Genomic DNA, 12,544 nt, shown 5'->3' with positions numbered 1-12,544 from the left:
AAGATCAAAACAGCAAAATCAAACCAAAACAAAGGGCTTCAAAACAGCCTCACAACAAAATGAGGGCAGTCCAAATGTTTCACATGTTTTGAAACATTTTGAGTTTCAAAACTCAAGCTGGGCTTGCCTGCAGGAAAACAGAAAGCAAGGAGAGGGAGGGGAAAGGAGTGCTCTCATATTGAATGTGTAGCTCACCAGCGACTGTCATCCTTCCCCAACATCCCTTCCAATTCCAGTGCTCTGTGGGAGGGATGGAAAAGCAGCACTGTTTGAACTTTACCGCTTTCTGTCATCCATGTCACAAGTTTTGCTTGTCAGCAGCCTGAGGTGCAGTTTCCCAGAAACCCCTGGAACTCTCTCCTTGAAACTTGACAGGCTTTGTGGCATCTGCAGGGGATACCACCCCTGCATGTTTCATCTGAATCAGGCATGAACTGACAGAGTTATAGGCAGTTTTGTGGTTCCCCATTAGAGCCTATGGGCAAAAGGTCCAAACAGCATTGAAACAGCAAAACAGTTTCAACAAAACAAAATGGAACAGTGGTTTAAAAATGAAATGAAACTCAAAACAAAACACTGTCCCGTCAAAACAGAAGTTGAAATGAAATGGTGCTATTCCGCACAGCCCTACTGTCTACATGTTCATTAACGTGCTTTTGCTACCATACATTAAAATTCAGTACCTCTAATGTAAGGTTCTAACTAAATGCACATGAGGCTGCCCTCATGAGTAGTAGCAAAAGTGGACACTTTTAGTGACACTTAAAGTGCAGTAGCTTAAATTTTACTGTCCATTAGCATATTAGCAGTTTTTGCCATAATGCTCTACTGTGCAGTAAGATAGGCTACTGTGCATTAAAGCACACACGTAGACATGCCTAATCAGTGTTTGCAGATTGCTTCCATTAAATCCAGGGCTCTTCACATACTGAAAGTGATCTATTCCTGCAATTTTTTCCCCCCCAAGAGTAGATAAAACTTTCAAGTACTTGAGCTGCCCAACAAGGAATCTCATTACTGTTTCTTAAGATAACTTCTGAATGAGGTGTTATGTGGTAAAAGTTTGAGAGGGTAGGAAGAAAAAAAGGAAAAAAAAAAAAAAAAAAAAAAAAAAATCAAGAGTGACCTAACTTGGGGTTTCTTTCTTGACCCCTGCAAGTAGGCAGCTGCTTTGCTAAGAACACTGCTTATTAGGCTGAACTGAATGGTCCATGTCTTTGCAATTTGTGTCTCTGTATATACATGCTGGCTATAGAAACTACAAATTTCAAACTCCAGAAATTATCTTTTATCTGTGTTTTTACGTACCAAACTAACTGCATCTCAGACTTTAATGTTACAACAGTATACAAACATTTTTTCAGAAAAGAAGGATGACATTTAAATCATATTAGCAAATCTGGTAGAGTGGCTAAGTGTACTCATCGATTTATATCATGTAAGTCAAGTTAAATTAATTCTAAATTGGGGAGGAAGGCATGGGTAGGATGTAAACTTCCCCTGCAAGGAACCAGCTTACACCCCAGCTAATGTGTTGGGTGTGCAATAGGTTGTTTTCTAGCTCCTTTTATTTGCTCATGACTCTTAACATGCTGTCCCTCACACTTACCCTCGCCTCCCACAAGTAAAGTTTTGTACTACCAAGGTGTGTAAATTTTGGATTCAAATTGCTTACATGTTCAACTACAAACCCCAGTTGATGTTTAGGAATAAAACCTTTGGGCTGTTTCACATTACAAACCAAACCAGTGATGTAGGAGCACAGAAAAGAACTTCAGACACAAAAGGTGTTACAAAAAGTGTCTTAATTAGATGTATTTAAAAATACAAGGAAAGTTGTGTAGAAATAAAACAGCACAATTCTGTTGTTATATAGCACAGAAGCCATTTGATTCTGCATACTGGCCATGCATTATGTGATTGTGTGCCCTAGTGTGTATTCCCATAGAAAAACTACCTAGAATTATCTCAGCGCAGCTGACAACCAACTATTATCAGCTCAAATGGCATCATGTTATCAGGCTGCCACAGTTTCAATAGTTGCAACACAACTGGAAGGTTTTGTAGACAATGTAAGATTAAGTTCTACCAAGAATAACAAATGGATGGATGTCTTGGAGGGCAGGATCTATTTCCTCCCAATAACTTCCCATTAAAATCAATGGAATTACATATAGAGAGGCGGGGCCCTAAGGAAGCATACTGCTTATCCTGTGTCTATAATGCTACTGTTTTAGTATAATAAAAAAGTAATAAAACAACTAAGAATTAAATATTTAAAAAGTTATAAAAAGGCATCAAAACATTCTGCAGTTAAACTATTAAAAAAAAAAAGTCAGGTTTTTAGAAGGGAAAAAAAGCCATCTTCATATATAACCACTGACTAGTGGTTGTGTGGGAGGTGGGAGTTTGTTTTGTTTTTACAGTAGATGAAACTTTGCCGGTTCTTCCATTTGACACAAGCCTGGCAATATTCCTACTTCAAGGTCCACAGAGGTGCAAATAGTTGCCAGTTCTGAAATTCAGGCTTCAGTGTGAATCAAACAGCAAATGGTTTCTTCAGACTCCCTTGCAAAAACATTTCTTGCTATACCCAAGAGTCTCATAATAAAACATCCACTCTTCTAGAACTAGAAAGACTCAATACGTTGTCTTAGTGGTGTTGGAGCTGGAAGAGTAAGAACTGGATTTCTTGGGATATCTACTTGATGAGAGAGAGACTTGCATCCTCTTTGTAGTTCGCACACTTCTGCAGAGAAGAGCATTTTTAAGGTTATCCCTGAAGTCTTTTGAAATAAAGTAGTAGATGAATGGATCAATACAACTGTTTAAAGTAGAAAGACAAAGTGCTGTTATATATGCTGCATAGACATTGCTCTGGCCATGGGTTTTGATCATAAAGTAGTGCACTACAAGAAGAACATTACTAGGTGTAAAACAGATCAAATACATTGATAGTACTGTAATTATGAGCTTGATGGCTCTTTTTCGCTTCTTCCCTGCATTTACATCAGTGATGGAAGCATTCAGAGTCTTAATCATCAGTATGTAAGCAACAGCAGTGAGAAGGGCAGGGAACAAGAAGACTCCAATTGCTAGAGAAAGGAAATAATTAAACATGTCATGAGCCAGAACATTCTCTGGCAGCACATCGTGACAGGTAGTGATATTAAGATTTGAAATATATGCTGTTTGATCAACAACATACAACGGAACAGTGCTCAGCAAAACCAGGATCCATATGGCAGCTGAAATTCCCAGTGCAAATTCAGACTTCTTCCTAGAGCGCAGTATAGGATTCACTATGACCCAGTATCTCTGTACGCTGAGACATGTCATAAAAAGAATGGAACAGTACATATTTCCATAAAAAAATCCAACTAGTACTTTGCAGAGTCTTTCACCATAGATCCAGTTGTTGCCATTTATATGGTATGCGATCTTCAGAGGGAACCAGATAACAAACAGAAGATCTGCCAGTGCCAGGTTTGCCATATAAATCACAGCTGGGTGTTTCTTGTTTGTTCTGAAGAAGAAGACCCACAGTGCCATGGCATTGCTCGGTAAGCCAATGATGAACACAGCTATATAGATTATAGGAAGGAAAACTGTAGTCAGATTTCCTGTGAGGACTTCTGTTGCAAAGTCATTCACAACATAGGATTTTTCAGAGGCATTATTTGTAGTTTCAACTTTATGACCAATGAAACTTCTTCCTTTTGTAGTGTTTCTCACTGAAAAGGAAACAAAATTGATTAGTATAGCATTACAGATGTAGTTATTTCTTTTCTTTTCAAGGAAAAAAAAAATACATCCAACTTCCAGGAAGAAGATATCTTATAAATAGGAAATAAGATCATTGCTAATTGAATCTCCTTTTTTATTAATTAACCAACAGCAACTTGTTTATAAAGTCACAGAAATCAAATAAGTGTTCGCATATGCAGTTTCCATACATGGGACAGATAGAGATGAGACAAGAAAATAATATGTACCAATTAAAACCTAACTCTTTGAAACTTATTAAAATAACTAACTGAATTAGAGGAAACAAAATGCGAGGCAACTGTAAGCACATAAAAGGCTCTTCCCCACCCACCATCAGAGCATTTCTGGTAAGCAGTACAGCTATGCCAACAGTTTTCCTAATGTAAACAAATACTTAAGCCATTCAGTCTTCAGTCTAAAGAAGACAGACAGTCCTAGCATTTGTAACATTTGGGAGGGGTTGGGGGAAAGAGTATCAAGCTAGACAGGGAACCAGGAACCAAGACAGCATCCAGGGAAATTGCGCCAGTCACATCACTGTCAGGCTCCCTGCACGATTGCAGATAAGTTACCATATTTTCCTCACAAACAACATGCACCTTCCTCCCCAAAATGTCAGCCACCCAACACTGGGGTGCACATCTTAAGTTAGGAACTGTTTTCTTTGCTGGAAAAGAAGGAAAGCCAGAGATGTTACATGTCCGTTCACCTGCCAAGATGGCTGCCACTTGTGTCTGGCTCAGCAAAACAGAAGGGGCAGAAGTCCTGTGTTAACCCTCTCACAGCTATAGCTATTGGCTAGGCACAGTAACTTGCATCTGAAGCAGCAAGCGAGCTGCTAGTAGTATCTTGATGAGGCTTGCGATGTGGAAACAGTACTTTATTTACAAAAAGAGCTACTTGAACTTCCTAGCATCTCCCAGGATGACACACTTCTAGGCCACTATGTTCCCAGGAGGACTTACTGTGTCACGCAATTGGCTATGACTGGAAAAATGTCAGAATACAGGACAAATACAAGAAGAGGCATGTTTTATTTGGGTGACATGCTGTGTGCAAGAAAATATAGCAGGCTGTTTCTGTTCAGTTCCCCCACCTATAAAAACGGGTATAATTTGGTATTTCCATAAGCACGATGTGAGGACAGTTGTTTGGGAAAAAAGAAAACCAACCCACATTTAAGAAAGTTTTAGGTGCTCAGATATGACAATAAAAGGGAACTGTATGGGTATAACAAATAAAGCTGTATCAGTTCTGCTTAACCCCAGACTTACCCCCTAACCAGTGGGCTCTACATATCAAAGCTAACCGTTCAGCAACAAACCCTACAATATGTTTCCTGTCTAATTACAGCACATGCTTCCTTATTTTGGCAATTGCCCAATAACTGCCTATAAGGTAAGAGCAATATGTGGTCTTTAGGAATCAAACTGGTTACAGTACCATACTTCAGGTTCTGATCCAAGGGGGTGTTTTTGTTGAGAGATAAAGATGCCCATATCTGCTCAAAAGTTGAACGAGTTAGATTTGTACATAAAAAAGGCCCCATACAAGAAGGGCTGGTTTCCTCCCCCATTCACAGGTTAGGGTGGTCAGGTGGCTTTTGTGCAGCCCTGCAGCCACTACTCCAAACACTGGACTAGGAAAGCAGCTATAATTTGAATTCGTAGCAATTTGGCATCCTTAAGGTGCATCCTGGCATAAGGAGAAAGGATGGCTGAAGCCACGTTTTTATTACTGATATTTACAGCAGGTGCCTGTACAGATTCCTAGGTAAAAGAGAGGAACCAATAGCAGCTTGCATGATTTATGACAACTTCCTTGAAGACCGAGTCAAAGGCCAGAGCAACTGGAAATCTTTTGTGGTGCTTTAACCTTCCAAAGGTCACCTATGGCAACCAAACAGCATTACTCTTTTTACTAAGGCCTTGACAAAATCAGAAAGGTAGTTAGCTGTTAGTGTGAAGTCAAATTAGAAGGCAGGATAGATATGTACCTTTAGAGAGTAATGAAATAAAATTTAGTTAGTTAGGTGTGTGGGGAGCAGAGGGAGGAGACGGAGCACGCGCATTCATGAACCCAAGTTCACTTCACCAGATGCTGTGAAAGGATAGCATAGAGCAGCATACAAAATAGAACAAGTAATTGAGAAAGTTAGGGGGGGGGGGGAGGCAGAGTGCTGCAAGGCAAACAAGCAAAGAACCCATAGGAACAAGTTTCTTATCCCTGATTAAGCCATACTTAACCGTCCAGTTTGTGGATCATTTCTTGTTCCTCAAAGTCAGCCATAAATTCTCTCTCACCCTGGGATACAGCATGCCTTTATAAACTCATTCCATACAGTTAAGTGACAGCTAAACTTTAAGTAATGACATATCAAGTTGTCAATGAGAAAACATTTTCATGGAATGGGAAAGTTAGTAGGAGACTGCAGCTATAAAACGCAGAAGCAAAGGAAAAAGCCTGCAGTAACAGGCTCATACACAACAGCTCATGAACAATAAGCACATTTTTATAAATAGCCAAGACTGTTTAGTTTAAATACCTTAATCCTTTAAGTATTTACACTAAACAGAGAAGTCTTTCACACCAGAGTTTTCCACATTCCTTCATTCTTTTATAACTTCCCAAAGAAGAGTACAATATGATATTTCCTGCTAAAATGCAAGCCACAAAGGTGTTTACACAAATATCTACACTGACAGTAATCAGGGTGTTCAATCAAATTAATCTAGCTCAAGAAACCCCACACATTTACACTCCCAACATCTTTTTTCCTAGCCCAAACAAAGGCACATTTTTACAACTAAATAGTCTACTCTTTTTATTTATTTATTTATTTTTAAAAAGGACTGCTGGTTTAGCTATGCAGACAGTTTATACTGAAAGATAATTTGTTTTACTAAGATAAACCATTACCCCAAACAAAAATAAGCTAGAATGGCTAGAGCATGTTTTGACAGTATAAGCTGTTTCTACTCTAGGGCTTTAACTAACTAGTCTTGTCAGTTATAAATGTAATTTTACCCACCCCAAACAACAAAGCTATGCCAAGAAAAAATGAGTTTTATTATATAGCAATTTAAAAGTGCTCCACAAAATTCTATTAGTTACATTGGCAAAGGCCCTTGTATAGATGTTCTCATACCAATACAGGCTTTTCTTCTTTTCACCCATAAGCAATACGGATGTGATGATCACTTTTATAAGAGTAAATGCAGTGCTAATTTCCTTGCATAGATGCATTAACTAAGCTACAGGTGGTGAACCTGTAGCGTACATGCCACCAGTGGCACAGGCAGCCTGTGTGTGGCATGGGGCAGATCAGGAAGAAGGAAGAAGGCATAGCAGCAGATAGGGCAGGGAGCAGACAGCAGAGTAACAGAGGAAAGGGATCCGAATGGCACTCAGGGACAGCACAGGACTTAATTTATGGCCTATCTGACAAAAGGTTGACCCCCCACTGAACAAAGCTATAGGCACAGATAAACCAGTTCAACTTTTTAAAACTTAAACAAAGTCTACTTTACTCAGTGGGCCTTTAAGAGCTAGTGAAGCATATCAGTCTAGATTAGAAGCTCTCAAAAAACAGGGCTGAGGTGCAATGTCAAGCAGCCTGTCAATCAGTAACCAGCTATACACCTAGCTGAAGTTTAATAATGCTTACATATGAAAAGCTTTGAAACCTTCTATCATGAAAGCAAAGGTATTCTTCAGTGAAAACCATAAAATCTATATAACCCCTCAACCCCCTCCTCCCAACCCATGTCTTAGCAAAAATGAATAGGTGATTAATATCAATGCAGATGATAAACATCTAGTTACGAATGAAATTATCAGCACTCATTTTAAACATTTCTCTTCCAATATGCATCAATTTGATATTCTGAATTTCAATGTCTAGGTATAACACTGATTTGCACAAATTCCGCCTTTTTATGTAAATTAAGGTCTATACACATTTCATGCTGAAACATTTGGGGTTCTAGGTGACTATAAAAGGAAATTAAAGGGAGAGTAATAAAAGCCATTTAGCAGGATAGACTTGATATAATTAACAGTCTATCCTGGTGTAAGCAGTGCTTTGTTAACCAAATGAGTTTTCTGTCTATTGTACTGTGCATTTTGTATTGCATTCCATAGCAATTGAGAAGGTTCGTGTTTCAAACAGCTTCATTCTTCCAAGTTAACCACACTAAATCAGTCAGCCAACTTTCCTTTAGGGAAACTTGGGGTGGAGAGCTCTCTCTGTCCCTTAACTCAGAAGCCTGTTTCAACACAGTTAACATTTGTAAGGAAGATATAACCCAATTGTAACCAGGATGCATACCAAACTAAAGACCTATCTCCACTGCAGTCACATAAGCATAAACTTAAGTGATTTAAGTTTACTACAGACATACCCACACAACAGCTTTAAATTAATCTAGCCACATCTGTATTAAGCCCAGAGTAGCCATTTTACCCAACTCCTTGAAAAGTTCAGCATAAACATGCCTTAAGGCCTCAATACCTTTAAGCCTTATTTGCAACAGGGTCAGAACTAGATTTCCTCCACTTTGCAGTGTACGTTACCATCTTAAGTCAGGGAGAGCCCAAACCATTGCATGCCAATCAGTCTTCTGCTAGTAGGAGATACAGTTCAACCAAGACATATTTAATATCTACCTGTTACATGCCATGTCAAGAAGGTATCTTATGACATTGGTTTACACACTGATCAGCTTCACAACAAGCCAGAGTGATCCAATTCCCCTGGGGACAACACCTTCCCTCCCCCCTCCAAAGTCCTACATTATGAGTAATGTCAGTGGCAAGAGAATATACTACCCACTCACAAACATTGACTCACAAATGTTAGCCAGCCAGCCTGCCCTACTAAACATGGCTATTCCCCAAAAAACAATTAAAACCAAACACACAATTGTAAGGATTTAACACATCAGGTTTAATTTTGAAACAGAAAAGAAGAAGATAAGCTGGGTAACACTTTTTTTTTTAAAAGCAGCTTTATTTCAATTTAGCCTTAAAGTAAAATAGCTAAATCAAAAGAACCTATTTTATATTCTGAAAAAGAGTGTCCATACAAGTCTTCGTAGATTTAACCAAGTTGTTTGTGTTTAGACAACACTGGAGTTCCAAACTGTGGGACAGACAGGGACCTACCAAAGCTTTGGTGATCAGCAAGATATTTATATGACTATTTGTAATGTAATGTAAACTAGATTGAACTTGCATCCACACAGAAAGAATTCAACGGGATGGGAAATGCTAAAGGAGTGCCCCATCAGTCCCAGGGGGGGTGGGGGGGGGGCGACAAATAATGGTTTCTGTTGTGAGCTACTGAAACTTGCACTTCAAAGCAGTGAAAAGAAACCAGATTTAAAAACGGAAACAGTAACACAAAAGTGGGAAGTAGCAAAGCTAAGCAGAGGCACTGAGCCCGTTCTCAGGAAGAGGGCTGTCACCCGAAATGTGTAAAACTTCCCACACGTCTATCATTTTAGCACTCCCGGCAAAAATAAAAGTTAGCGCTTATGACACTAAAGATTAAAAGGAAGCCATATTAGAGACATGGCATCAAGGTCACAAACTACAGTACAATTCATTATAACAAGCTCTGTTTATAACAATCCCCTGCCCCACGTTTAACACCGCCAACAGCCAAAACCATCTTTTGAACTGCCAAATCTGATTAGAGAGAACATGACTTCAGACCAGCAAAGACTCCCCATCCCTGAAGAAGGGTGACTGAGCCCGAAAGCTTGCCAAAAGCTTTTTTCCATTTACTCAGTTGGTCTAATAAAAGACATCACGTCTACTGGAAGAACCTTCCTTGCCACATGCCTTCAGTGAGCTTTTCCCATGGTCCCACGAGGTTCCTTATAACGAGGCCGTGGTACAGGGCGCAGCTTTCCCAAGGCAGACTAAGTCCTTACCAAGTTTCAGTCATTTAAGGTTGGGACAACACCTCCTTCCCTAGCTGGATTCACACGCTGCCTCTTCTAGCGCCCAGCCTGGCCTAGGTATAGACAAAATATCCCAAGAGGAGATAACTGGGCTATTGGTAAGGCAGACTAACAGGACACAGACAGCAGGGCAGCACTTTCCAGACTAAGTGGTTGTGAGCGGGGTGAGCTTTCGTAGGCAGAGATGGGCATAACAGGAAAACACGTTTGCACGTACACACGCCCCCGGGGGCCAAGTAGCTGCTCCTACTGCGCAGTCCCGGACACGGCTCCCTCTGGGCCCCGCGCCCCTACCCGCACACGCGCCCCCCGACCTGCGCTGCTCAGAGCGAGAGGGGGCCGGGGCCGGGGCTTCTCCCCCCGCGCCCAGACCCTTCCCGTGCCCCCGGAGCCGGCGCGCCCGTCTCGTCTCGTCTCACCTGCGCTAGACACGGCGGCGCCCGCCGCGAACAAGAGCAGCAGCTGCAACCCACACCACCTCATCCTCCCGCCGCACTGCGCCGCGCCCGTCCAGGGCCGCCTGTACCTGCGTGGGGCGGGGCCGAGGCACCTGGGCGGGGCGGGGTCTCCCGAGGACACGCCCCCTGCCCGGGCGACCCCCGCGCCCTGTCCCGCCTCTCGCCGGCCCCTCCCGAGCGGCGCGCTCTCCTAGCGCCACCATTAGCCCCAGCCGGAGAAATCAGGAGCCAAACTCCAAAGCAGTTGGGATTATTTTAAAGGAAGATTTCATTTGGGGGCTCTTTTTCGTTGCCCTTTTCGAGCCGCGGGGGGAGGTAAAGACAAATAGGTGGTTATTTGAATGTTGTTTGTCTATTTGCATAGAAAACCGATCCTCAGGATAGACTAGCACAACAAGGCTCAGCCAGGGTGCCACGAGACCCTGGGGGGCCTTGCGTGCCTTTCCAGGGTGCCACAGGGTGCCATAGCACTGTTAAGTTTGCAAGGCTGAGTCACAAGATGAACCCGGAGATTTCAATTAGGAATTCATAGCGTTAGAAACCTTCTGCCCTGTAGTGGGCTTTCTCAGTAGTTTGCTACACCATTGTTCTACTGCGGCATTTTTCTGCAGTGAAAACGAGTGAAAAAGAAGAGCTGGCATTTTCCAATGGTGTCTAAAAAGGTTGAGAACCAGTAGACTGGTGAGGGAAAGAGGCCTGATACCCCTCTGGCATCTGCCTTATTACAACAAGGACCTCCTCCTGCTTCCGACTCATGAAGCAGGAGCCTTTTCCACAACCTTGTGGACCGGAAACTTACTTTTAATTGAAAGCTGGAGGTGCTCATGAAATCAAAGGATTTCAGAAGCGAGAGCATTCCAAAAAATCCTCACCAAAATCAGACACCTAAGATGATAGATGTCAATGCTACAGGAGCTATGACCCATATTTTCCACATAGCAACAGATATGTGGAAACTCTATACATACCTACACGACCTACATGGTATTTGAGACTTTATTAAAGGGCTGGAATACAGATGCTAATAACACGACATGAGTCAGTGTAAAAATGTTAATGCTGTTCTATGAGGGCAGAGGTTCTAGCGTAGTGACAGGAGCTATGGTTGCCCATTGTCTCTGAAAGTTGGTCACAAGATGTGTCAAACCGGGTCCCCAAATATCAGTAGCTTCTTTTGAAAATGTTGGCCCAAATGGCTGTACGCAAGTAAGTCATTTGCAGAAGCAGAAATTGTATTGTAGTTCACGCATCCCAGTCCTGCTTTTGGACAATGCTATCTTTGTTTGATGCTGGATTACATGCACATTGTAACGTAGTATGGTACTCGAGGACTTAAAAATAAGAAAATCATCAGTGATCACTATAGTGTTATATCAAGGTACTTCTTTAAAAGTAAAATAATATATTTTTATAAGAAAAATGTTTTTTAAATGTTGAATTGAGACCAGGTTCAAATAAAGACAACAAATGTCTTATTTGAATGCTTATTTGAATATCTATTTGAACATTAGTATTGCAGAATTCATTATTTGAATGTATTTGACAGTGAAGCTAGTGAGAGAAAGAGCTCTGTTACCTCACTGTGATCATCCTCATTAGCACTGTGATACCCCTGCCTCCACTCTTGAAGGATTACTCTGTTTGTCCTTTTTCCCCTTTGTTAAGCTGCCCACCACTATGTTCTTTGGGACATACCTTTATGTATGATTGTAATAATATGTTTTATCAGTAATAAACTGACATTTCCTCTCATCAGCCTTTATCTAAACCAGTGATTCTCAACCAGGGTGCCATGGTACCCTGGGTTGGCTTGAGATCCTTTCATGGGTGCCATATGGTGCCACATAATGTTAGTACTGTTAGGTGTGCAAACATGACTCACAAGATAAATCCCATACATTTTGCAACAGAAAAATTAGTCTTTGCAGCAGAAGAATTATTCTATTATTTTTCTGTAGTCAAAAAACAACTGAAAATTAAGAGCTAGCATTTTCTAAGGGGTGACTTCAGTTTAAAAAGGGGTTACTGGAGTCCAAAAACATTGAGAACCACTGATCTAAACTAACTTGGTACCATCAGCTTTCTTGTAAATAGTTCACTCCTGCAAGTACTGATACCAGGACTTACAGAAGACAGTGATATACAATATAATGCCTGCATATAATGTGAGTCATATCCTGTTTTAGGTTGTCACAACAATAGATTAAAAGAATATTATTAAATAGCACAAAATGGTATGAAATGCTAAAACTGAAGATACCTGTCCAACTTTAATTCAACCCTCTTGCTACATATGCACCATGATACTGGCCAGTGGAAATAGGAATATTACTACGACCATCCACATTT

The 12,544-nt window shown here is 41.0% G+C and overlaps 1 protein-coding gene across 1 annotated transcript; it reads right to left on the bottom strand.

Annotated features, from left to right (window-relative positions):
- Positions 1-1,788: 1,788 nt before the first annotated feature.
- Positions 1,789-10,268, bottom strand: F2RL1 (F2R like trypsin receptor 1). The gene is made up of 2 exons (XM_006266399.4): positions 10,157-10,268; positions 1,789-3,734 (listed from the first exon to the last, which is right to left on the bottom strand). The coding sequence occupies exons 1-2, from the start codon at positions 10,218-10,220 to the stop codon at positions 2,641-2,643; spliced, it is 1,158 nt and encodes a 385-aa protein (XP_006266461.3). The 5' UTR covers positions 10,221-10,268; the 3' UTR covers positions 1,789-2,640.
- Between the last annotated feature and the right edge of the window lie 2,276 nt (positions 10,269-12,544).

Source organism: Alligator mississippiensis, chromosome 3, assembly GCF_030867095.1.
Source record: "Alligator mississippiensis isolate rAllMis1 chromosome 3, rAllMis1, whole genome shotgun sequence".
In the NCBI taxonomy this organism is placed as follows: Eukaryota; Metazoa; Chordata; order Crocodylia; family Alligatoridae; genus Alligator; species Alligator mississippiensis.
Note: the sequence above shows the minus strand (reverse complement) of the source record. Positions and strands in the feature narration are given on the sequence as shown.